At 46.8% G+C, this 24,375-nt stretch overlaps 6 protein-coding genes and 1 non-coding gene across 10 annotated transcripts; 4 read left to right on the forward strand and 3 right to left on the reverse strand.

Annotated features, from left to right (window-relative positions):
• The first annotated feature begins 814 nt into the window (after positions 1-814).
• On the forward strand, positions 815-6,790 carry TrAFT101_001194 (uncharacterized protein). The gene is made up of 3 exons (XM_024901718.2): positions 815-1,890; positions 2,032-6,393; positions 6,460-6,790. Exons 1-3 carry the CDS (start codon positions 1,796-1,798, stop codon positions 6,563-6,565), a joined length of 4,563 nt encoding a protein of 1,520 aa, XP_024765436.2. The 5' UTR covers positions 815-1,795; the 3' UTR covers positions 6,566-6,790.
• Positions 6,791-7,006: 216 nt separating this feature from the next.
• On the reverse strand, positions 7,007-7,106 carry TrAFT101_001195. The gene has a single exon. It is a non-coding gene; the product is annotated as a tRNA-Ile (tRNA).
• A 437-nt stretch (positions 7,107-7,543) lies between these two features.
• TrAFT101_001196 (uncharacterized protein) lies at positions 7,544-12,791 on the reverse strand. 2 transcript variants are annotated; one of them, XM_066126262.1, is made up of 5 exons: positions 12,540-12,791; positions 11,499-12,480; positions 10,759-11,450; positions 10,064-10,711; positions 7,544-10,008 (listed from the first exon to the last, which is right to left on the reverse strand). In XM_066126262.1, exons 1-5 carry the CDS (start codon positions 12,691-12,693, stop codon positions 7,733-7,735), a joined length of 4,752 nt encoding a protein of 1,583 aa, XP_065982363.1. In that variant the 5' UTR covers positions 12,694-12,791; the 3' UTR covers positions 7,544-7,732. The 2 variants fall into 2 exon arrangements, with proteins under 2 accessions (XP_065982363.1, XP_065982364.1); XM_066126263.1 differs by having other exon boundaries at positions 11,499-12,791.
• A 2,733-nt stretch (positions 12,792-15,524) lies between these two features.
• On the forward strand, positions 15,525-16,447 carry TrAFT101_001197 (uncharacterized protein). 2 transcript variants are annotated; one of them, XM_066126264.1, is made up of 3 exons: positions 15,525-15,665; positions 15,865-16,177; positions 16,238-16,447. In XM_066126264.1, the coding sequence occupies exon 2, from the start codon at positions 15,909-15,911 to the stop codon at positions 16,167-16,169; it is 261 nt and encodes an 86-aa protein (XP_065982365.1). In that variant the 5' UTR covers positions 15,525-15,665; positions 15,865-15,908; the 3' UTR covers positions 16,170-16,177; positions 16,238-16,447. The 2 variants fall into 2 exon arrangements, with proteins under 2 accessions (XP_065982365.1, XP_024765439.2); XM_024907540.2 differs by having other exon boundaries at positions 15,525-16,177.
• Positions 16,448-16,606: 159 nt separating this feature from the next.
• Positions 16,607-17,824, reverse strand: TrAFT101_001198 (uncharacterized protein). Of its 2 annotated transcripts, XM_066126266.1 has the most exons (4): positions 17,682-17,824; positions 17,431-17,595; positions 17,279-17,375; positions 16,607-17,225 (listed from the first exon to the last, which is right to left on the reverse strand). In XM_066126266.1, the coding sequence occupies exons 1-4, from the start codon at positions 17,721-17,723 to the stop codon at positions 16,819-16,821; spliced, it is 711 nt and encodes a 236-aa protein (XP_065982366.1). In that variant the 5' UTR covers positions 17,724-17,824; the 3' UTR covers positions 16,607-16,818. The 2 variants fall into 2 exon arrangements, with proteins under 2 accessions (XP_065982366.1, XP_065982367.1); XM_066126265.1 differs by lacking the exons at positions 17,431-17,595; positions 17,682-17,824 and having other exon boundaries at positions 16,607-17,337.
• Positions 17,825-18,789: 965 nt separating this feature from the next.
• Positions 18,790-23,646, forward strand: TrAFT101_001199 (uncharacterized protein; the record flags this gene model as incomplete). The annotated part of the gene is made up of 1 exon (XM_066126267.1): positions 18,790-23,646. One exon carries the CDS (start codon positions 18,790-18,792, stop codon positions 23,644-23,646), a length of 4,857 nt encoding a protein of 1,618 aa, XP_065982368.1.
• Positions 23,647-23,802: 156 nt separating this feature from the next.
• TrAFT101_001200 (uncharacterized protein) lies at positions 23,803-24,318 on the forward strand (the record flags this gene model as incomplete). The annotated part of the gene is made up of 1 exon (XM_024907541.2): positions 23,803-24,318. One exon carries the CDS (start codon positions 23,803-23,805, stop codon positions 24,316-24,318), a length of 516 nt encoding a protein of 171 aa, XP_024765442.2.
• Between the last annotated feature and the right edge of the window lie 57 nt (positions 24,319-24,375).

Below are 24,375 nucleotides of genomic sequence, written 5' to 3' on the forward strand. Positions count from 1 at the left end.
GCTCTACTTTTGGAAGGAAAATGATAATAGAGAACAGCTCTTAAGGTGATGTTTCTTGTATGAATTAGTGCCTGTAAAAAGACAAGCTGAAGAATAGTTGGCCAATGGAAGGCGGCATGCTGTGGCAGTTTATCCTTGGCTCCTGCCTCAAGGATGCAGTGGCAGTGAGACACCAACCCGTTTTCTTTTGTCTCTCAAAATTATTTAGGCATGTCAATCTTCTATTCGCGTTAATCCATATGTGTATGTGGGTGTGCCATGCCCTGCGTTGATACCTTCATATCTTTCAATGGCTTGCTGCTTGCTCAGCAGGTTCAAAGTATACAAATTTCCAACACACTGCTTATACAAGTATGGCCAAGCCGGAATCCATACCCATTGATCCACTGCGGGGAGCAGAACGAGGCTTAGATCCTGGCATGGCAGCGCTGTCTCTCCTACGAAGCAGCTAGGCTAATAAAGCATACAGGCTACTTGATCAGCGGGTGTCATTCCCGACGCATTAAAGCATATATTGCGCGCAGTGGTTTGCGAGATCAGTTACTTAGTTGGGCAACTGGCTCGCGCTCGTGATCAGATTGATGACTCACCTGGTGATTAAGCTGCTAGTTCATTGGATTGTGAGTTTCGGCCTCTATATAGGAGGGCCATCCAGAAGCAACTTTTCGGTACGTTGGCTGCCGAGCACGCGATAGGGACCCAGTAGGACGACATGGCTGGTGCTGGGCAAGCTAACCGCTCAATTCAGGAACAGAGCCAGGATCTTGTCGACCAGAATGCAGCAAACCAACAGCTGAAGCTGCCAATGCGGAATACATAGCAGCCGAATGCTGCTTGATGCCAGACTGCAGGCTACTGGTAATTATGAGTGTTGGCTTTCTGGTCTATTCAATTCTGTCTGCGAGTTCACAATTCATATTTCCATTGAGGCTGCGGCCTAAGAGGATGACCATAAGACATGACCATAAGACAAGCAATTGGGCCACACCAAGCGCGCCTTTTTCAACGCCGCCCGTCCAAGGCTCCGGTAGCTGCAGCTCTGCCGGTGTGCCGCCTGAGCCGTGCCTAGGACGACCGGCTCCGGCTTCTTGTCGTTATCGCGGCCATCCCAATTATTTCAGCGCCATAAGGTTGGGTAGAGCAGGCGAGCATGTCTGCTTCGTACTCCGTACTTATTCGCCAACTTGGAATCCTTCTTCGTTTATATGATCCGTCAACACCCGTGCTTCAATGGCCGTACAGGTATTTAAAACGACTCGCTGCTGCATATTCAAGTACGGCCTCTTCGTGAGAATCATTGACCGCTCATGGACGCATGCGTCAAATGCTCCCTTCTTCCTGAAATACCAGACATTTGCCTCTTTTGTCCCAAAGAATCGGTGAGAGTTGCAAAAGGCTGGCTTCTCATAGGCCGCCCCTTTGACAGCACTTCCTGCCCTGTGAGATACGCCACTAGCACACCAACACATCCCCGTATCAGTCATTTGTGGGGAGTCTAGCGCAGGGATTTTTGCAGCCGCGGTGTGTTCGCCAGGGATTTCAACGCCCTTTCAACGCCGAGCGGGACGTACAACGCCTGGGATTCGGCAGCGACTCGGCGGGTTTGGCAGTGGTGTTGGCAGCCTTCTCTCTGGGGGCCCACTCGCGCGCGCTTTGTATTACCTACTACATCGCGATTCAAAAACCCAAACCTTCGTCGTTAATCTATCTTTTTTCATCCTCTCCCCATTCAATCCTTATTTAATTCCTCCTCTTTCTAACCCTCCAGCGAGGGCAGATTTCGTATGACGGCATCATGGATGTCGTTCTATCCCGCCTCAGCACACAATTGCTCTCGCCACTGAGCACAGATGAGCTGCTCTTTCGACAGCCTCCAGCGTTTCTCAGCAGGTACGTTACCTGCGTCTCATGCGCTCTGTTATCTATGACACAATGGCGTGTCCTGCTCGTATCTTGTTTATTGCATACCTCTTCTCCACGCCGGCATTGGAAATTGTCTCTTTTTTGCTGACTAGAATCTACCCATTTTAGTCTCCGCGTTGACGACTCTGGGAATGAATGGATAGCTCGAGTTTCCGAGTTTGCTCGTTCTGGTATTCTTCAGGGTGCGCTTCTCGCTACATCAGCGGTTTGGCTGACATTTCGTCTTATTCGGCACCGCAAGAATACCGTACCTGCCAATAGAGCCAAGGCTTCGTCCATCAAATGGCCCTACGAAATTGCGTCGCAGGCCTCGCGTATTGCCTCGCTAGTCTTTTTGACCTTGGCTTTCATCCAGGGGCATGTGCATTTGCTTAACGTAGTTGTCGTCGCCTACGCCTTTGTTCTTGGCTTGTTACGTCCCATCAATGACCTCAATTGGCGCCATGTAGCTCTCCATCAAATCAACTACGTCCTGACCGCCACGCTCTTCATCCTAGTGGCCGCGCAGCTGCTTCCTTGTATTCAAGTTGATACGGATCAGTGTATTACAACCATCAGCGTTATTGGTTCCCTATCCTCGCTTGGTGCCGCAATGATTATTGCCTTAGCCACTCCAAGAGAGTGGGTTCCGCCTGTTATCAAGCATGACTTTCCAGGTTACTCAGAAGATAACGAGCCTGCACCCGAGGAGACCTGCAGCTGGCTCAATTATTACTTCACCTATGAATGGCTGACACCTCTCGTGTGGAAGGGCACTAGGCAGAAACTTGACATGTCTGGTATCCCAACGCTAGCTTGGTACGACGAACCCATGTATTTACTTCAAAAGATCCAGAACGCCCGATCAATTTCCAGAAAGACTTTGTGGACGGCACTGCGATTTCAACGCAAAGAGTTACTGCTGATGGCCTTCTGGGCAAGCGCTGCTTTTACCATGGAGAACGTCTCTCCCTACGGCATGTTTCGGCTCTTGGATTATATCTCCAACCCTGGCGACGCAAGCTACCACCCCTGGGTATGGCTTATCCTTACATTTGCTGGCCCCTTGTCACGATCTGTCTTGTTCCAGCAGTACGTCTTCAACTCGACTAGGCTGATTGTCCGAGTCAAATCTGCTATGACCCAAGAATTATACCACAGGGCTCTAGGGTCAATGGAGCTGGAGGAAGATCCGTTTGATCTCAAAGGGGGGAGTGCTAACAAGGGAAAAGATGGCCAAAACGCCCAAAAATCGACTTCCTCTGGTCGCCTGGCAAATTTGATGGCCGCCGACGTGGATGCTGTCTTTCGAGCACGAGATGTAATTTTGGTTTCTACAGGTGTTCCGGCTGGAACAATCATCTCTCTCTTTGGTCTTTATAGAATGATGGGTTGGGTATCTCTGGTTGGAACGGCCGTGCTGCTGCTCGCAACCCCCCTGTCCGTGTATATGGGTAGGATGATGTATGGCGCGCAAAGACGAGTGAGAAAAGCCCAGGATACACGTATCTCTCTTGTTGCTGAGTATCTAGCTTCTATCCGTGCCATCAAATACTTTGCCTGGGAGGATCCCTCTACGGACCGAATTATTGCGTCCAGGGCGGCGGAACAAAAAGAGCTGTGGCGCGTGGCTGTTTTGCAGACCTTGGTGAACCAAGTTACGCAGGTTTTCCCATACATCGGGCTGTTAGTGATGCTTGGTCTGCACGTTGGAGTAGAAAAGCATCGTCTCGATGCTTCCACTGCATTTACTGCTGCCTTCCTTGTTAAGAATATCCGTAGAAACATCATGATGGCCAGCGCGTTCTCAAGAAACTTTGCCGCCGCGAGCGTCGCCTTTAACCGTCTGGATACCTATTTTGAGAACACTATCCCTCTCATTCGATACCCGGTAGGGCCATTGAGGATTGAAGGCGCTTCATTCCGCCGGAGTAAGAAGGCAACCTTCCGTTTAGAAGATATCTCGCTGGATTTTGTCGAAGGTGGTCTCAACGTCGTCACTGGTCAGAGCGGGAGTGGCAAGAGCACACTCTTGCTCGCCATCCTTGGTGAGACTCATCTAGAAGGTGGAAAAGTCACAGCACCTAGCGATATTGCATTCGCTTCACAGTCCGCTTGGCTTCAGAACGAAACTATCCAAGCCAATATCCTCTTCCAAAGCCCCATGGACCGTGCTCGGTACGACAGAATAATTGAAGCTTGCTGTCTCAACGTAGACTTTAAGGAGCTATCTGACGGCGATTTGACTGTCGTGGGTGAGAATGGTACTTCACTGTCTGGGGGTCAAAAGGCTAGAGTTGCGCTGGCAAGAGCTTTGTATTCCAAAGCATCTCTCCTGCTCCTAGACGACATCTTTTCTGCCCTCGATGCGAAGACTTCGGCTGGCGTTTGGAAATACTGTTTCTGCAGCGACTTACTCAAAGGCAGAACTACTGTTCTAGTGACCCAAGTCCCTTGGATTTCGTCCCAGGCAGATCTTTCTATCTTATTGGACAGAGGCCAGATCAAGAGCGCAGAACCAAACATTGGTGTTGTTCGCCAACCAATTACAATTGCCGAGGTGTTGGGAGGAGATGATGACGATACCGAAGACGAAACTCAGGTCGGCACAGAAACCCCCTCTGAGCCAGAATTACAATCCAACGGTGATGCCCTCAATGATCCTGCAAAGGTTGCCAACGAAACCTCGGCAAACGATATTGTGAATCAAGAAATGAAGGCATCAGGCAGGATTGGTCGGCTTGAGGCCTTGCAGTATATGAAGTACTTTGGCCATCCAATCTTTGCCATCTCCATTTTGGTTGGTCTCGCCGGCTCCAATGTCTTCTTCTTTGCCTCTAGCTACTGGATGGGTATCTGGGTGGATGCATACAACAACAATGCCCATGTAGATATTGCTTACTACATGGGTATTTACGCTCTCTTTACCTTTTCTGAAATCATCTCTTTCGGATTTGTCATTGTTGCTTTCGAATGGGGAGCATGGCGTGCTGGTCGCAAACTTCATAATGACTTCATTCGCGCAATCATGAGTGTCCCCCTATCATGGTTCAAGACGATACCCATCGGTCGCATTACCAATCGGTTCTCTGGCGATATGGCTTCCATCGACTCTGGACTTAGCTCAATGCTCCGAGTGACTTTCGACTCAGTCATGATGTTGTTTGCTCGCATCGCCGCTGTCAGCTCAATTATGCCAATCTTCATGTTGCCGGCCCTCGTTACTTGCTTTTTTGGCGTCGTGATTGGAGAGATGTACACACGTACGGCAGTCATCATCAAACGGCTTACTTCATCCGCTCAGTCTCCCGTCTTTTCTCAATTTGCCGACACTCTGGCTGGACTACCCGTTATCAGAGCTAGAGCAGGAATGAGCGAGACTTTTGGTCGTGATTTAGCAGCTAAGCTGCGCGTTTGGTCAGCCGCGGCCGAGGCCAACTATAACTGCAACCGTTGGGTAGCCATGCGAGTGGATTTTGTCACTGCCTTGGTGGCTCTCTTTGCTGGCATTATTGCTCTCACACAAGTGGGAGTCGTCGGCGCCGGTTTGGTCGGTTTCTCCCTGAACAATGCCAATGGTCTGAGCCAGACTATTCTTATGCTGGTGCGAGCTATGAATGATCTCGAGGTAGAGATGCAGAGTTTCCATCGCGTCAAAGAGTATGTCAAGCTAGAGCCTGAAGGAAAAGACGACGTAACATATCCCGAAGAAGGAGAGTATGCAGATGACGACAGTCATGTGATTCCCAAGAACTGGCCAAGATCAGGCGAGATCGAGTTCCGCAATGTCACGATTAGATATGATCCCGATGGCCCCAATATTCTTACAGACGTCAATCTCAAGTTCAAGGCTGGAGAGCGAGTTGCGGTTGTAGGCCGAACGGGCTCTGGTAAGAGCACTCTAGTTTTATCTCTCTTGAGGTTCACACACATTGTTTCTGGCCAAATTCTTTACGACGGAATCGACATCACCAAAGTTCCTCGACGAAAATTACGTGAAGGCCTTACCATCATCCCCCAAGAGGCGACATTGTTCAATGGAACTGTGGAATCTAACCTTGATCCTACTGGTCGTGTTCCAGAAGAAATTCTAGAGAAGGCATTAGAGAATTGCAGAGGCATCGCATCCTTTTCTAGTGACGACTCTTCTGATGAGACTGTTGCCGATGGTGTTGATGACCGCTCCGTCCATAGACAGTCTCAGGGCATTTCTCTATCGACACAAGTAGATTCACGCGGAGAGAATTTTTCACATGGCCAACGCCAAGTATTGTCGCTCTGCCGCGCGCTTATTCGTCAAAGCAAGTTGATGCTGCTGGATGAGGCAACGGCAAGCATGGACTACGAAACGGACAAGGGTATCCAGCAAGTACTCCGAACTGAACTTGAATCTGCGGGTAAAGATCGCACACTCGTGACGATTGCTCATCGCCTGCGGACTATCATCGATTATGACAGTGTTGTCGTTATGGGTGCTGGAAAAGTAGTTGAGTAAGTTGTCATATTTTTTAATGCTAAGAATCTTTTATTAATAGTTTGCTGACTGAGTCGTCACAGATATGGCTCCCCTCGAGAGTTATACAACTCTAAAGGTTTATTTTACGATATGATATACCATAGTGGTGAGATGGCAGAGCTGCAAGAGATATTAGAGGATAAATAATATGATGACTTTTTTGTGTATATAGAAGCTTTTTCTAAACATGCGGTTCATGCGGATGGCATTGGATAAACGAAAACTGCTCAGCATAGTGGCGAGCATGGAGATGTTTTACTCTATAAGGTTAAAAGGAGAGACGTGAGAATGGAAGCATTTTGCATACTTTTTTCTTCTTCTCAATACAAAAAAGTAAAAATACTAATACTAATAATACTCGACCGCATTAAGCACGACTCTCATTATCTCACAACTTCGCTTTTGCTCTGTGGGGCGTAAAAGAGGCCCGGTTTATATAACCGCGCTGTCGGAATCCGAGACCCCACCAAACCCACTAGGAACACGCACGCCACTCTCCACTATTCACATAGAACTGGCCCACAAAGTGCAGAAAAGAAAAAAAAAAGTTTGGAACGACCCATCACTGGGTGTTCTAGCATTGAAAGCTGCTCACGGCAGGGCTTGAACCTGCGGCCTCCGCATCACTAAGATTTCAACTGAAGCTGAAGTATTAGTACGAAGCTCTAACCAACTGAGCTACGCGAGCCGGTTTGATTGGTAAAGCTAGATGTTAATATGCTTATAGATGTCTGTTGTAATGATTCCTCCCTACACATGCGGTTTTGTGACTCTCTTGGAGATTGTTGAACTGTTTTTATTGTTTGGGGTAGTTGTAATGAAGTCTTTGTCTTTATTTCTTCTCTGACATGACGAAATTATCATTTGATCTGGAAGTTATCGTACATCCACAAAACTACGTATATTATCAGGGGTAGTAAGTGGCATACTCTGTATTGTTGTGGTATGCTTCCTGACTGTTTTTTTTTTTTTTTTCCTCTCTATTTCTTTTACCCTATACTTGCTGTCTTGAAGCTATTGGCAGCTATCTGTGAGTCTTCTTCCAGGGCATTGATTCTACGCCCACCGTGTGAGTTTTTCTGTTCCTGGTGTTTTTTTTTTTCTTGTCTAATTTGTAGCAGTGTTTCTTCGTTGGATTAACTATGATTTAGTGATGGTAAAGATCGTCTTGATAATGGACTGTATAGTGGCACCTTGGATTATGCAGAAGTTCAAAAAGCTATATTAATGGTTTATATAGCTACGTCGTTCGTATCCTCATTTCATAGATCAAAGCTTTCGTCATCAATTGACAGTACAAACTCACCCCAAACCTCACTCAAGTCTCCGCCGCTTATTATGCAGCTCATCTGGTCTCTCATGTCCCGAGTTTCTCCTTCGAGCCAAGCCTCGCGCATCATAGATTTGATCAGGAGCAGCGACGACGCTCAAGAGCAGCTTCGCATACGCAGCCGCTGTGGCCGCGGCATATTCTTGCCACAATTTATTCTTGAATGCATCCGCATAGTCACAGATTCCCCGAATAACAAGGGATGGGAATATGCTCATTATGCCTGCAGCTTCCATCTCGAAGCACAAAACGCCGTGTTCTTGTGCCCACTTATCACGGGTCTGGGAGTTTTTAATTACGTGGTTTCCAGAGGCGATGAGCCCGTAGTGGATTTCTGGGTGATCTGTCAGCCGCAAACTTCTCTGTGTGACGTGGCTATCGCTGTCGGCGCATTCTTGTTGCAATTGGCACTTTGAGCATGCGACTTTGAAGAGCTGGTCGTGTTCTTTCCCCGGGTGCTGATATCTCGATCTTATGGATTCGGGGACTCGGCTTGTTATCTCATCGAGATATGGTTGCAAAGGATAAGAGGGAAGATCCGGATCGGATCGTAAAGAACTTATAGCAGTCATCAAGGACCGAGGAGGCGGTGGAAGGGATCCAGTCAGCTCGAATACGTTGTCATCTTTTTCTTTGCCGCGGTCGTATTGAACTACGCCCGGGTAGCCAGCCGTCGGTAGGCTCACAACTACATCTCCGAGCCGAATATCGTTCTCGAGAGAGGGTGCACCGCCTCCTATGCCGACCATTAAACAGAATCTTATGTTTGGGAAGCTTCTCCTCATGTTTGAGGCAGAATCAGCTGCCGAGGTTGTTCCGTATTCTGGGAGACAAGAAGCAACAATCATGTGTTTTCCCATCTGCCCCAAGGCGTAGTGGTTGGTATCTCCGAATAAACTTTCAAGGTTGTCATGTTTTTTATCGAAAAGGGCTCGCACGGCCAAAAGCTCCTTGGGCAATGCGCAAAGTATTCCAACTGTGTATTCTTCCTGGGAGTGTGCGTCGCTGCTCGGTAAAGAGGCAGACTCCGGCAAAGACACCTCAACTTGTCTATTGGCTGAAGATTCAATTAATATTTGGGCGCTTGGCTGAGTAATTCCTGTTTTTGGCGAGTCCATATCAACTTCGATGCCACTGTCTTTGAGAGAATCTACATCAGACACGTTAGGCGGCGGCAGTTTCCCCTCATTCGGATGACCACTGTCTTCATAAATCCAAGGAAAGTTAGGATTGTGTCCAAATATGATGGCTCCACGGCTTTTCGTAGGAACGGCAAGCTTCCTGGGGAGCAAAATCTTGGACATAGCCGACGGGAGTAAGGATTGTACTGGGTCGCTGTGATCTTGTCCAAGTATTCCTTTGCACCGACAGGTTCCAAACAGACTCGTCGGCGTGTGCCATATAATATCCTGGCTAACTCTTACCTGACTATCTGTATGAACGTGATTATCTTTTACCAGTTGGCTCAAATCGGAAAGGCAAGCTGCGACGTAATATTTTTGTTTTGGCATGTCAGCCCAGTATTCGCATATATTGACACCGTGTGATTTGATCATGTCGCCAAATCCGCGCCCAAACAGAGTAACGGCATGTATAGCTCTGGTGAAATCAACCCAACTCTTCCCGCGTGCCTCTAGAGAAGCCACTCGTGGGTAAAGTGGATCGCGGCTCATTGCCAGGTCGTTGAATTCCCAACCTTCAAGATATCGACGTGGTTTATCAGTCATATTAACGCCACGCTCGCCAGCAATATCTGCTTGATGATCGATGAGCTTCTCTAGAATATTATAAACAGATTCAATTCTGCTCTCTAACAACAGATAACCGTCTTTCTCGCGGTACAGTTTAAGCGCCAAGTTTTTCGGGTTAATGAGCATATCAATAGCCGAGTCAGCCGTGAATGGCGTTGCCGATTCTTGAAAACTACTTTCCCTGAAGATGAAAGCAAAGTTAAACTTATCTGTGTTGTTGTACGCCAACGATGCTCTTACTATATGCAGCAAGGCACTTGTTCCATTGACAAGCCAACCACGTTTCTCGCTCTCGTCCCATAGCAGCACAAATTTTGTAGCAATCCATTGAAGTCTCGGAATATAGCCGGTACGAGACACATGGGCAGGAGTGTCTTTAACCCCAAGACTGAATGCAGGACCACCAACTATGCATCGCCCAGGAGATACGTAAGTACTGGCAAGACTGCAGCCTTCATGGGGCGCAGGAAGCGCGGAATTGAGGATAAAATAGTTTGCTTGTGCTGAACCTGCAGAGAGCTGGCATTAGCAAAACCCCATTTGATGTTTTAGAGAAAACTATACCAGCGTAAAAGTCGGCATCTTCGCACCAACCGAGGACATGCCGACATTGTTCTAAGTCGAGATTTTTGGCATATCCCAGGATGGTTATGATGCTATCGAGATATGATATACGGCGCCCATCTTTATTGTAAACCAAGTGCCAAAATATCATGTCTCCACTTCTCTTTGTTGGAACTAAGAGAATAGAAAAGCTTTTGATAAAGGTCATTCCTTTAAAGCAATCCACTCGCTGAGTTCGAGCTAGACCCGCCATTATGTTCAATGGCATCTCAGCCCCGGTGCCTGCTTCAACTCTTGCTGGAATTGGATATCCTTTAACTACCATTGGACTTTTGAATAGGTTGTACCAGCACATGCCGTTCAATCTGCTAGGATCTTGCTCGATCTCGTCCACAAAAATTATTTTGAACTTGACAATATAATTCCTGGAAACAGGAGATAGTGACGGCTTCTCACTAACACCAAGACAGCTGATGGATGGGCTGCAGTGAGCAAGACCCTGACCGTTTGGAGGTGTGCGAAGCGCCGCGCCGAGCCAAGCAAGTTGTTCCCCAACTTCAACAACAGAAGTCTTAGGCCCGCGAGCTGTAACTATGAATTTCCCTCCATCAATTCTTGCATTAAGTATTGTTCCTGTGGATGGATCGCCTAGAAAATATCATTATCTAAAATCAATATCTAACTTATGGACTTACTCGTGGATTTATACTTAATCCTGCTGCTTATCATATCATTTACCAGCTTCATCATGATATTTCCAGACGATGGCCATGTCTGATTAATGTATTGGCCACATGTTGTTACGTACGAATCCTGGTAGGATCCGGTCACTGTAATTATTCTTTCTATTGGTTCTTCTGGCTCGATAGTATACTGTTGTTGCACTAGAAACGCCATGATATCCCAGTCAACTTCGAACATGGCCTCATAAGTGGTAGTAAGTCTGTGATTGCCAATTTGGAGCAGTGACTGTAGAGACTGTGTAATTAAATTCTTAATTGTATCCATAAAACTCGGCTTCGCTGGAGCCATGTGAAGTTCTTTCTCTAGGCGACTGAGAAGCCACTTATAACCCTCTGTTTTGGGGATAAGCTCATGGTAGGCGGCGAACCACGAATCTATGGCTTCTTGGGACTTCGATGGCTTTGTTGCGCTGTAATCGTGTTTTGCTGAGCCTATACTAGCGTTTGCCGAATCGCTATTATTTTGCTGACCGTGTTTCGATAAATTACTCGTATTTGCCTCTGATTGAGCTTGGCTGAGATCTAAATTACCCAACCAGGCTCCAACAGTATCATTAATTGACACATCATCGGATCTGGGAACAAATTTCTCTTGAAAGTTCCCAAGCTCAAAATATCTTACTTTGAAAGATGTAGAAATTTGACTAATCATTAGACACTTTTCAATGCACGTTATGTCTTCAACAACTTACTGGCGATTGTTGAAAACAAAATTCAAAATATTGCTGTGCATAAGGCTTGGCGCTTTATGGCCAATTCTGAGTGCGAAACCCTCGAGTAAGTTAGGAAAGATATCTAAGATTCTTTTGAGAGCATCTTCATCCGGATGTAAGCCGTTTACAATGCCGAGAAATGAATCTGCTAGTCCCGATATGCATAGTTGATATTGGTCAAGATTAATTTTGGGAAGGTTAAAATCTTCTGGTTTGTAGGTGGTCATTGCTGGGAGCTGTAACTTGTGAGGTCTTGCGGAACCCCAGTCCCATGCCCATTCCCCCGAAACATGTCCAATATTTATCGGTTGTCTATTCTTACCATTTGCCTTAAGTAGAGAGTTATATCTGCTCATAATCGTTTCAAGCGCGGGCAGGAGGGTTTCCCAACGGTGCACCTCGATCTCTACCTCGAAGTTACTTGATTGGGGATTAGACAAGCCCATAATCAGCTTGAAAAGGTCTTCGGTCTCAGCCTTGACCTTAGAGACAATGAGAGGGTCAAAAGTGTCCAAAATGCGGAGTATCTGACGCTTTGCCTCAGCGCTGAATCCGCCTAGCGAAGGTCCCATCAGAAACGACTCAGCCAGGCGAATTATATCATATTGGGTGAAATAATAGCTGGGTGCATTTCCCCTTTTAATGCATGAGATACAGAAATCTTCATATGGCCCCGTGTTCGGAGGACCAGCACCAAATTTGATTTCCAGAGCTGATCTGGATAGAAACCTCCGAAATATAACTATTCGCCGAGAGTCATACAGCTCTTCAAGGGACCAATCTTCAGTCATTGTACCAAGGTCACCGTTGACTTTGAAAGCCACTTCATCCATATTGGGTGCCTGGGAATCAACAGTGTTCTTGCTATTCAAGGTTGTAGAGGTCCGAGCCAGGCGTAGTATATCACTGCTGATATTCTCTCCAGAAGTGTGTTGGCGTGGCCTGCGTATCCTCATCGGCGCTGTCGGCAGTGCTAACAATCAGCTACAGGTGTGTATAGCGAGATTTCTAAAATCTTACAACGAGGTGGCGGTGGCGAAGGAGGGCTGCGGCTCAATCTTCCCCGGGAGTTAGAAGACGTGGAATGGCGAGGAATATTCTGAGAAAGACTAGGTGTTATGGGCTCGGGACTAGTGCTCTGGCCCCTCTCCGCTTCATGTCGAGATGAATCCATTTGTAGGGCACTGGATCTTTGATAGTATAAGATAATGAAATTAGAACTTTGATTTCAACAATACTTTCAAAAAGGCCATTGATTATGATAAGAGGCATATAAAATGATATACAGCTGTGCTTGTTAGAATTGTTACTGCTTTCGTAGTAGGTAGGCAGCTACTGTCATGGCTACGGATTTTTATTTACCCGGTATAGATAAGCAGCAGCTACATACAACGCGAAAATTGATTGACCAGAGCTGTGTGATGATTCATAAGCTAGGGTCTAAAGCCTGGTAGAAGAAAACCTCAGCGCCTGCAGAGGTAACTTTAAGTAAAACGATTCGCTTCGTTAATTTTCTATCATCTAATTGTATAGAAAAGTAAGAGTTGAGAAAGCCTGCGAATGCTCTTGCTGTTTAGATACGCTCCACCCTCTTATTTTAAACGGCCCGTCCCGTGGTCCACACTTTGCCGCCGGCCATATCGATTGGTGAGCGAAACATGACCTAATATTAGTTCCTCTAGGTTAGAGAAGTTTTCAAAATAGGCCATTGGCGAATCTCATAATTAGAGCACTGTATATCATGTCTGATGCTTTTTTACAAAAAGAGAGAGAGAGAGTGTGTGTGTGCAATATTATACAATATTTCTACTTCCATCAACAGAAGAAGAAAAGAAAGGCAAAGAAAGCTGTCAATTTTGGGAAATTGAAATATCCTTGGCACGCTATTTTCACTAGTTAGTATTTTCTCTTACAAAATCTGATAATTTACACTTTGGACATCTAATGGACATTCGGCGTGATACCCGAGAGATCTTGGAGACAAGCCATTGGTGTTTCAAAAGAACGAACTACAATTAAACAACACCGATCGATAATGCTAAATTCCTAACGTGCCTACGTTCTGTGAGACGAGAAAAAAGATTTCAATAGATCGTGAAACCAGAGAAGTTTGGTTTTTTTGTTATGACAGTCTATCTAGGTAAGTGGATGCTTGAAATTAAGATGCTGTCTGGTAGAGAGATGTGCCTTAGCTGCCTCGTACAAGTCATATAAAGCTACGGAATGAAATATAAAATATTTGGCAGTTCATTCGCTTTGTATATAGTTGAAATAACGTTTTGTATTGCTTTAAGCATATGCCTGATACGACTGTATTACGGATTACATGAGGTTGGTCATCCCATGTCTTCGTAGGAGTTTCTCAAAGAGACAAGCGAGGCGCAGCCACATAATGGTCAAAGTCTATGCTAGTCTATCCTAGAGTATGTGTTGGAACTGGAGTAGCCATCAGCAATCATAACCTATAGCTAGTCTCACCATAATGAATATAGCCGTAAAGCAACAAGACCTTAATGGATGCTAGATGGAGGACGGAACGGATAGCTCTTTGGACTGGGGCCGTCCTCCAAGCACCTAATCGATTCAATATGCCTTTTCTTCTCCTACTTCACAGCTGTTACAGTTTCATATCGTCATAGAAAAGAGGAGATACCGTCTGTCCCATCGATTACCATGCATGCTGCGGCATTGAGCTCTTAGGAAGCGGGGTAACCCGCATAGCCAGCATTCAAGACTGTATTTTGAGAGTCATACATACGTATTACTCGCCTCCTTAGTATGAGAACAGACGACTTCTTTCCAGTTTCGATGATGAATGTATCAGGTGTCACATCCAAGAAAAAGCGTCACAGATGGTGGAGTCTGTCTCATACAAGATGTATCCTCAAGTTCTGCCCAGTTTCTGCAAGTCGGCGCCTCGCAATGGTAGCTACACACAAGGTTCTCCTCATACCATGTAAACCATTGCTTCAATGCAGCTTAGGACATAACCATTAAGTGCCTCACCCAGTGTCTTACCTGAGTCGCAGCAGTATCCCGAAATTCGTATTCAATGAAAGCTGAAAGCACGGATGTAATCCGAGCAGCTATGCCGTTGTTTTCCCCGATAGCAAGGATCATTGTCTCCACACGCGTTATTCCTTCCTGATCGTCCCTGATCGTCCCCACCCGGATAGCCGCCCGGCATCCCATATTAGCGTCACATCCAACTACAAGTGCGAATGCATTCATGTATATATGATTGTATTATTAGCTGTTTTTCTGACTTCATACTTTGAGACATACTAACGGCGATTGTCTAGATTTTGTCTCGTTCCCCCCGGATGCAACGTCACCCCGCAGCGTCACTTTTTAACAGCCAAATGCTGAGATGCCAGTGAGGGTATTGACCAACCAGTCGGCAAGACACGGCATGGATATGGAGTAGATTGCTGGGACATGTGAATCAATCCCAACGGTGCTACTGCACTATTACTACATAGTAATACCTACATACATACACGCTAGTAATACCACGTCGTAGTATGTAGTAATAGTGATCCGTCACATACGCTATCTCACCTCCTGCAGACCGACATCCACCATCATCTTTCTTACTAGGAGAGATCTGCATTTACCACTAAATGATGCAGCTTGACCAAAAAGCAAGCTGGTCAGTGGCGTTGGTGCCGCTCTCAGCCAGCCACGACTCTTAGCTAGCCACGAGCGAGAGCCCGATCCCTGTTAGTCACATCTTGACAGCTCTCCAGCATGTGAGACACGGGGAAGGTTCATGTATACTAAGCAAATACTTGTACCAAAATGTGTGATTATAGGTGTAAGAGCAAGAACTCAGGTGAGAACTGACAGGTAAATAGAGTACGATGCGGGACAATTGAAATTATGCTATTTAGCAATTATGCATACGCATAATTTATGAATATTATTTCTATATTAAGGCTTCAAGTAGAGATATATATGCGATTAATTGATATAATAGTATAATGTATACGTAATATCTTAAATTTCACACTCTTGTTCATATGTTTGATCTATTTAAACTTCTTAATGACATATACTAAGTCTCTGATGTAATTTGTTCAGTTAACCGTCAGGGTTTCACAAGGAATATTTGACGTACAAGCTTCGGCGCAACCGCGACGTAATGTATGGTACCACATAAAACGGCTGCATGAGTAGGCAAAGTCTTTACGGCCACATCCTTGTCTTAGAGCCATGTTGCTTCTCCCGCATGTGTTCAAGCAGGCATGTCAAACCGGTGGAGGAGTATATAAACCCCTACATGCTGTATCTCGTTTTAGCTATTGTGACAACTTATTTCCATTCCAAGCTAACACCTTGCAAGTCTGCTCGCACTACATTATATACTTTCTACATCTTTACGCCATCATGAAGTTCTTGTTTGCCCTCCTGCTCACTGCGACTGCTGCGTATGGCTGTGGAAGCAACGCATACAGATGCAAAAACCCTGACAAGACAGTCAATGAGATGTGGCAAGTGACGCACAGAATCTGTGATGAATTGAAAGAAGATGACTGCTATTGCTCCCACTGGGCTGAATACTATTGTGATCCTTGGGGTGATAACATCGCCGAATTCAAGCGCAGATGCACTAATGAGGGCGAGAACTGGTACTGGCTGGAGTGTTAAAGCAAAAGGTACAGCCAATACTAACATTGGAGAACGAAACATATATTAAATGTTAACATATCTCTTAGACCCTTAAGAACGGAATCATATGTGTTTGGCAGCGCTGCGATCAAAAGATGAGCACATCACATCGACACTTCATTTTGCAGGGCTACTATGCATTCTTGGTCTTATTTGGATAGGTGGATGAATGGCATCTTAGCAGAGTCGTATATAGATTGATGATTCCTGTCCTTTGATCCAATCAGTATACAATCAGTTCTGCTAATCTCTCGCGCAAATTTGTCCCTACTAAGATGTGAATGATTTGTGTTCAATGCTGCTCAGTATTCTGCCTTCTCGTTTATTATGCCTGAAATAGTTGTACCCTTAGACCATTTACATGCACACACACTAGAGCTTTGCTCTCTTAGCTACTATGTATATATCACCATTACTTTGGTATTCTTGGGCTATTCAACATCGATGACTGTAGCTATTTCGCAACTACGTGACGGATCCTAAGTGGGAGCAAATAACGTCAATCATTATGACTTCATAAGCAATATTGAGTGGTCTAAGCTCTCCTTCTGCGGTACTTGCATAAATTAACCTGCAAATGCATTCGAAGCTACCAAATGCGGGATAGATGGACATTTGCATACAATCCTTACAATTCCTCCTTTGGTGCTTTATCATCCGATCCCCACTTGCAGAAATTGATGTGCAGTAAGGTCCCATACGCCACCCAGGCACCTCCATCCCAGCCATTGTAGCAGCTATCAACTATTTCCGCGAAGGCCGACTTGCAAGCCGCCTTAGAGGAGAACAATCCAACCATTCCGATATTGGCGGTGTGTCCGCTGCTGTCGGCAAAATTCGACCAGGTGCCGGATTTTGTGTCCCAATGAGTGTCGCAATAGTCACTACCATGCTGAGATAGCTCACTCTTACTGACACAATCCAACTTGTGTGCTCCCTTATTGTGGTTGGAGCACTGACCGGCAATGGCGCTTGAAGCAAGCGCAAGGACAACAGAGACTTTCAGAAGAAACTGCATGGCTGGTATAAGAAAAACTATGGAACAGATTAGTACGCCTCTACGAGGCTCTAGATAGTAGCATCAGTACCTATTGACTCAAGTGTGCGAAGAGATTGCTGTTTGAATCGGATTTTGGACGATGGTGTAAGGCATAGGAGCGTGGTAGTAACTTTTATATTTGGAATCTAAAGTAGATGCTGTTGGGGTATATGATGCTTTATTACGTGAGCTAATACATACCGGTATGCGGTAGATCAATCCATGGATCACAGTGACCCACGCAAACTCAGGCAGCGAGAGGACTGCCGGGTGGCACTTGAGCTGGAATGGGCTCGGACGGGAGCTCCCGATACACTCACGGAGATCATAACTTAGTTTGTTTGATCTAGGCTGTTTACATGTGAGCTGAATACAGGGATGCTATATGCATTAGCAAATTGCGTTGCTAACTGCATCTATCTTCTAGATCCATCGGAGATACTGGCTATTACCTTTGGCATAATGAGTGCATAAGTATATGCAGTATCACGCATAGTGGGCACTAGCGGTAGGACTTCAACTTCAACCGTTAAACCACTATGTCAGAATATGTAAGCAAGTGGCAACTACATTTAAAAAGAAACAAGGTATAATTGGCATTTAAATATGGCAGAACAGCATTATAAAAACAATAAATATTAGCTGGGATGGACAAAAAAATACCATGATTTTATGACATGGTTTGCTTAGCTACCTCTCTCTCTCTTTGACTTACATGCATCTCTCAACGGTGGGCGCTTACCCCTGTCTGCATATACTATTGTTTGTCTCTCTTCTGTTACATCCGCATCCTGCTTCCCAACACAAACACTCCGCATCCCTCAGCCCGCCTCTTGAAAGCCACAAAAGCTGCAGGTTGATGGTAAGTCTTGAGTCCTCGGTAAGCCATGCCTGAATACGAGCGTGGTGACCCCTCACCGCTGGCTCCCAATGCCTCGGCGATGAGAGCGGCGCAGCGGTAACAGCCGACCAAACTTACAGATGCTTTGCCACCGGCCGAATGTGATGAAGTATGAGGCCTGTCATATGCCAGTCTGATATGTTCAGCCCAGACGAATTTCGCTCATCCCGTTGTGGCGCCTGCACGATACCCTGCTGCATTGATGGCACTCTGGCAAAGCTTGGTGGTGATAGGCCATAGACAGTAGTGCCTATCACATAGGAACCCTGTTGGCATCGGGTTTCGCCTATTCTCTGCCAGTTTTTTTGCGATGCGAGGCCGTAGCATCACATCATTGTGTCGTAAATCCAGTTTCATAATCCCGCATTGTGAGACGGTTGCAATTAACTTGCTGTCCATCTGCAGCTGCATGGGCAAACGTTAAAGGCGCTGATGGGAGGTGTGGTAGGACTGGTCCGAGGATCTTTGAAAGCCATCGTTGGTGATGTACAGGGACAGGTTTCGTTTGAGAGGCCTATATCAAGGAGGACCACGGCATTGTGATTGCGATTATCACAAGGGCCCTCTCGGTATAAGTCGAATTCTCACTCCTGAAAATTGCTTGCTATCTTTCGTTGCAATCTACATAGTATTATTATTATTGCTTTGCCTCTTCAGCCATGGCGGGTAAAGACACCCTGTATTCTCAGGGTTTCAATTTCGGTAGCTTCGTCCAAGATGGTGTTGACCCTCGTACCGGACAGTTTACATCCTCCATTACGTTGTATGAGACTCCGGCCGAGGTCCGTAACTGCACCTCGTTTAAGCTGGTTCTAAAGTTCAGCCCTTCAAACGCTGAGGATATTGGCTTCGGCAAGGGGTGGTCGCTCAACCTTTCCCAATATCATCATTCCAGTCCTCGCAATCTCGTCCTCTCTACAGGCGAGCACTACCAAGTCGTTGCGGATGGTGGCGATCTCAGCGTCGTAGATCTGAAGCTTCAAAAGTTCACCTTCAAGAAGAAGGACTCTGACTTTCAAATCGCCCACAAAGACGGCCGGGTAGAGATCCTGTCTAATCATGACAACACCTGGGATTTCAGCGTACCTACCAGGCTATATGCCCCAAATGGTCGTCAGCTGGAGCTGGATTGGACTGCCGTTAAAGGGCAACCGAGACTGCGAAAGATATTGGAAGGCTCAGAACAACTTTTGGTGATTAATTACGAAGATCCAAACGTTGAAATAGTGCGTGCCCCGACATCCGCCGAACCTGCCACTTTTACAGCCTTGGTAAAGGGCGGCAAGCTGGCGGAATTTTGGCTGCCGTTGAAGGATAAGCCTAGGCCCAAGTGGGTGTTTGACTATGAGACCTATGGCAAAAACACCTGTCTCTCCACCATCACAAGCCCTACTGGCCTCGTTGAGACGGTTAGATACAAGTCGGATGGCCATAAAGTGCCAAAGGGGGGTCCCTCAGCGGCCGTTCCGTACGTCATCCAACACATAGCAGAGCCGGGTAACCAGCAACCCGCGATCCGAACACTCTACAGCTACTCGACCACCAACTTCCTAGGTTACGGTGGCATAGACAGTTGGAAGAGTGGCCAAGACAACTTATACCGTGTAAGAGACGATTATACATACAATGCCACTGTGTCCGCCGACGGCGGCAAAGAGACCACATATACCTACAATAAATTCCATCTACTCGTCAAGTCACAACAAGTAAAGGACAATAAGCAAATCACACAATCTATTACCTACCACGCAAAAGAGAATGTGGCTTTTGAGCACCAGCCCCCTCAGTTCCAGCTACCGAAGATTGTTGTGACCAATTATCGTAATCTCTCGGACCAGAAGCTATCTCGAGATGAGCAGACTCAACACGCCTTTGACGAATGGGGAAACCCGACCATGGATATCCAGACAAATGGCGTCCGGACGGATCGTGTCTACTACCCACCCAAAGGCGAGCCTGGTAGCTGCCCAGCCGATCCACATCTCTTCCAGCGGTATCTGAAAGAGCAGACTGTTACGCCAGCTAAGAAGCCTGATCCGGCTCCAGTGAGAAGCACTCGTCACACATATCACGAGATGCCTACTGCATCCGGGGCACCGGCAGCCTCGTTTGTCGTCATTAAAAAATCAACCATTTTCCAAGACAACAAAGCCATCAGCAGCATCGAACGGGATTATGTTTCCAAACCCGCAGAGAGGGACCATGGTCGTCTCCAGCAGAAGATGACGACAATGATGGTATCCGGAAACCAGGCCACGGTGCAGAGCTGGACCCACCGATACACAGCCGAAAAGACTCTGGCTATAACCGTGAAAGAACAGGGCTTTGACGGCTGCCAGATGGAAGAGGAAAGAAGCTACTCTTTGGATCATGGGTTGGTGATTACCCAGGTTGACTCGGCGGGGACCCAAACCAGCTTTAAATATGATGAACTCGGCCGCATTAAACGTACGACCGTCTCTCCAGAGACCTCTCACGAGGCGACACAGACAGTCGAATATACTATACCATCCGAGACGGCCGGATACATTAAAACGGTGGCGGACGTGAAGCAAGTAAAGACTCGATACATCTTCGACGGCTTACAGAGGCTCTGCCGAATAGAGAGGCAGGATGACGACGGCGACTGGGATACAAGTGGCGCCTACAAAGGCACTTTTCGCACATTGCAACAGAAGAGTTACGATGCGCTCGGCCAGTGTAGCCAGATGGTAGAGATCGACTGGATGAGAGCTCCAAATGGTCCCAAGAAGCAGTCAACCACTTATCGTTATGAATATGACGGTTGGGGGCAAATATGCAAAATATCTGAGAGCGACGGTGTTGTCACTTTGGCTAACACAGATCCCATCTCTCAGACACAAACAGAGAGTATTGAAGGTCTGGGAAAGAAGAGAACCCGCGCGGAGCCTGGGGATGTTATAGTCCAGGCGTCATTACTCAAGAAGGACAATACCCTCTATACCAGCGTCGACTACACCAACGACGGTCTGGGTCGGAGAGTCCAAGAGAAGAATGGCAAAGACTACGTGACACAATTTTCGTATGATTGGTTTGACCGCGTAAGCAAAACAATTTGGCCAGATGGAAGTATCGCAACGACGCAATATGCGGATCATAGCACAGACCCTCTGCCTGTGTCGATCCAGGTCCAAGATACCATCACGGCCAAGCAGTCCTATGACGGGCTCAGTCGCGTGAAGACAAAACACTCTGGAGGACGCATCACCGGTTTTTCGTATAAAGGAAGCTCGCCGAAACCTTTTAGCATGACGATGCCGAAGAAAACTGAGGCCACCATGGCCTACGATGATGCTTTAGGCTACGCGCTCAAGGACAGAACCATGCCCGATGATCAGCAAACCTTTGATTATAACAAAAAAACGGGTGAATTGATACAAAGCAAAAATTCATATTGCACCGAGAGCCTGAAGTATCTGCCATCAGGCCTGCTAAAGTCTGAAGACATTCGTTTCGGCCAGGGGAAAGTTCTGTCAACACTACATACATATTCTATGAACGGTAGACTTCAGAATTATTCCAACGCGCATAGTCAAACGCAAGAACTTAAATATGATGAGCATGGCCGACTCAAACAGTTATTGCAAGGTCCGGTCACAGTTACACTCGACTACGACAACGCAAGTCGCCTATGGAAAAGCAGCGTTCATGACAGTCAAAAGGGCTCGACTCTTGGAACAGAAATTGTTTTCGATGACTTTAGTCGCGAGCGCGAGCGCACTCTGATTCAAGATTCAAAAACCCTGTACAAGCTAGTTCAGGATTACGATGTATTAGACAAGCTGAAGACCCGTGAACTGAAAGACGGCGGTGGCAGCTCGTTACGGCAAGAGACCTTTGATTATGATAACATGGGTCGACTATTCGATTACCAGTGCAAGGGCAGTCAACTTCCTGTCGATGAGCGCGGGCGTCAGCTGCAGGGTCAGACCTACTCCTTTACTGCCACAGGCGGTATAGCAACGGTTACTACGAAGTACCAAGATGGTAGCCAAAACATTGCTGTCTACACATACAGCGATAGAGACCCTGACCAACTCGTTCATATTACCAACACCCACGCCGCTGAGCCTAGAGAGATCACTCTCGAGTACGACGAGAATGGCTGCTTAACTCGAGATGAGCAAGGCCGAATACTAGAATACAATTCTATAGGTAGCCTCACAGCAGTCAAGAGTTCGGACGGATCCACAGTTCTCAGTCGGTACCACTACGATGCCCGGGCCAGATTGGTCTGCCAGGAGGTGCCTGGCAAGCCGGACTACCATCTCTATTATCGAGATAGTAGCCTCATTGCTGCTACCAGCGGTGATGCTCAGCTCAACTATGTATCTGATGGAGTCTCTTACTGGGGTCAAATCCTCCAGGAGAATGGACAAACAGCAACTTCATTGTGGGCTTCCGACGCACATCAGTCGACCATCGCATGGCTCGACACCAAACAGTCCAACCAGGTTCACACTCAGTGGTATACGCCTTACGGCTTCAGCGCGGCCGGATCAGCCATCGCTTGGAACGGCCAGTGGAGAGATCCTGTCACAGGCTGGTATCATCTTGGCAACGGATACCGCGTTTATAACCCGGTGTTGATGCGTTTCCATGCTCCTGATACCTGGAGCCCCTTTACTTCCGGAGAGATTAACCCCTACGCCTACTGCCTCTGCGATCCCATCAACCGGGTGGACCCGACTGGCCACTCGAGTGATTCTTCCGGAAATGCCAAGAAGAGAAGTATAGCTCAGTTGATTGTCGGCCTAGTTGTTAGTATCTTGGCAGCCATCTTCACAGAGGGTGCATCCTTGGCGGTGGAGGTTGGAGTTCTCGTGGGCACCGGCATCGCCTCCGACGTGGCAACCGGCCTCATATACGACGCCGCTTCGGGAACTGCACCGACTTGGGGGAGCGTAGGGGACGATGCTCTCTCCAGCGCCATCAGCAACATTGTTGGGCTCGGTGTAACCAAGGGGGCAGGGAAGCTCTTCAAGTCAATTGGGGAGACGATAGATCAGCTCCTAGAGGGCGCTGCCAAGATCCAACACGCCGGAGGAGCGAGGACTCTTCCTGTAGACGAGATGAATTTGGCTCAGCTAAAAAGTGAACAGAAATGGCTGTCATTTGAAACAAGGGGAGAAAATTTAAGTGAGAAAGGCAAGGCTATACGAAACGCTCGAAAAGAAGCCATCGACAAACGGCTGAACGACCTCGCAAAGCAACCGGAATGGAAATGGGTGGATTCAGGACTTAAGAAAAGCAATATACATTTAGTTAGGACCGACAACACAGCCTGGAACAAATATCACAATTTCCGAAGATTGATTACAGAGGACAGGCTTCATCCAAAGACCGCCGCTGAGCACCTTGGCGGGTCGGATTATGAGCCGATTACCCCAAAGCCAACACACACGATCAGGCTATCACAGGGACATCGGCTTTATTTTCTTCTGGATCAAAAGAACCGTATGGTTACAATTAATGAGATCGGAGGGCATCGGTAGATAGATGTCCGCGTTTGTTTGCTCCTGTGCCTTATTTGTTTAGTAAGTCAAGATACTTTGATAAATCAGAATAATGGGAAACTGTAAAAAAGATTCTAGTTTTCAGAATAGGTATTTACGGGAAACAACGCCCACTTCGCTCTTAGAGCTCTACTGATGATTGCTGTTCGCGATGGCCGAATGAAGCCTGAAACTATGACTGCCGCGAACAAAGCAGTGTTCCGCTTCTTTGATGCAGTTGCGCATGTCCCGTTTACTCTACTCACTTTGAATGTGGCCCCATCGGAATCATCCAAAAGCAAAAAGAAGTCAGGCAAGAAGCGCAAAAAGGGCCACCAAGTGCGGGTTGAAAGAAGGGCTTCTGAGCGAAAATTCCGAAAGGTGTCCAAGACCAGCAAACAGGAGGGCGTGGCCGGCCAGAATGGAGGAAATGGCCAGAATGACGAAGACATCCGGGACACTGAGGATGACCAAGTTAGAAAAGACGACCAAGATGGACAACTTGACCAATATGGACAACATGGCGATGTCGACCAAAATGATAAAGGTGTCCACCATAGCGAGGATGTCCAGCATGGCGCAGATGTCGAGGGCGGCGAAAATAATGTGAGGAATGTTTGGACTTTTCTCATAGAGAAGATGAAAATGAAAGACTGGAGATGGGCCCCCTAAACTATTGTCAAAATCTTTGTCTTCTTGCTTTCTTTGCAATTTACCATGGGATACTCT

Source organism: Trichoderma asperellum, chromosome 1, assembly GCF_020647865.1.
Source record: "Trichoderma asperellum chromosome 1, complete sequence".
NCBI classification, from domain to species: Eukaryota; Fungi; Ascomycota; class Sordariomycetes; order Hypocreales; family Hypocreaceae; genus Trichoderma; species Trichoderma asperellum.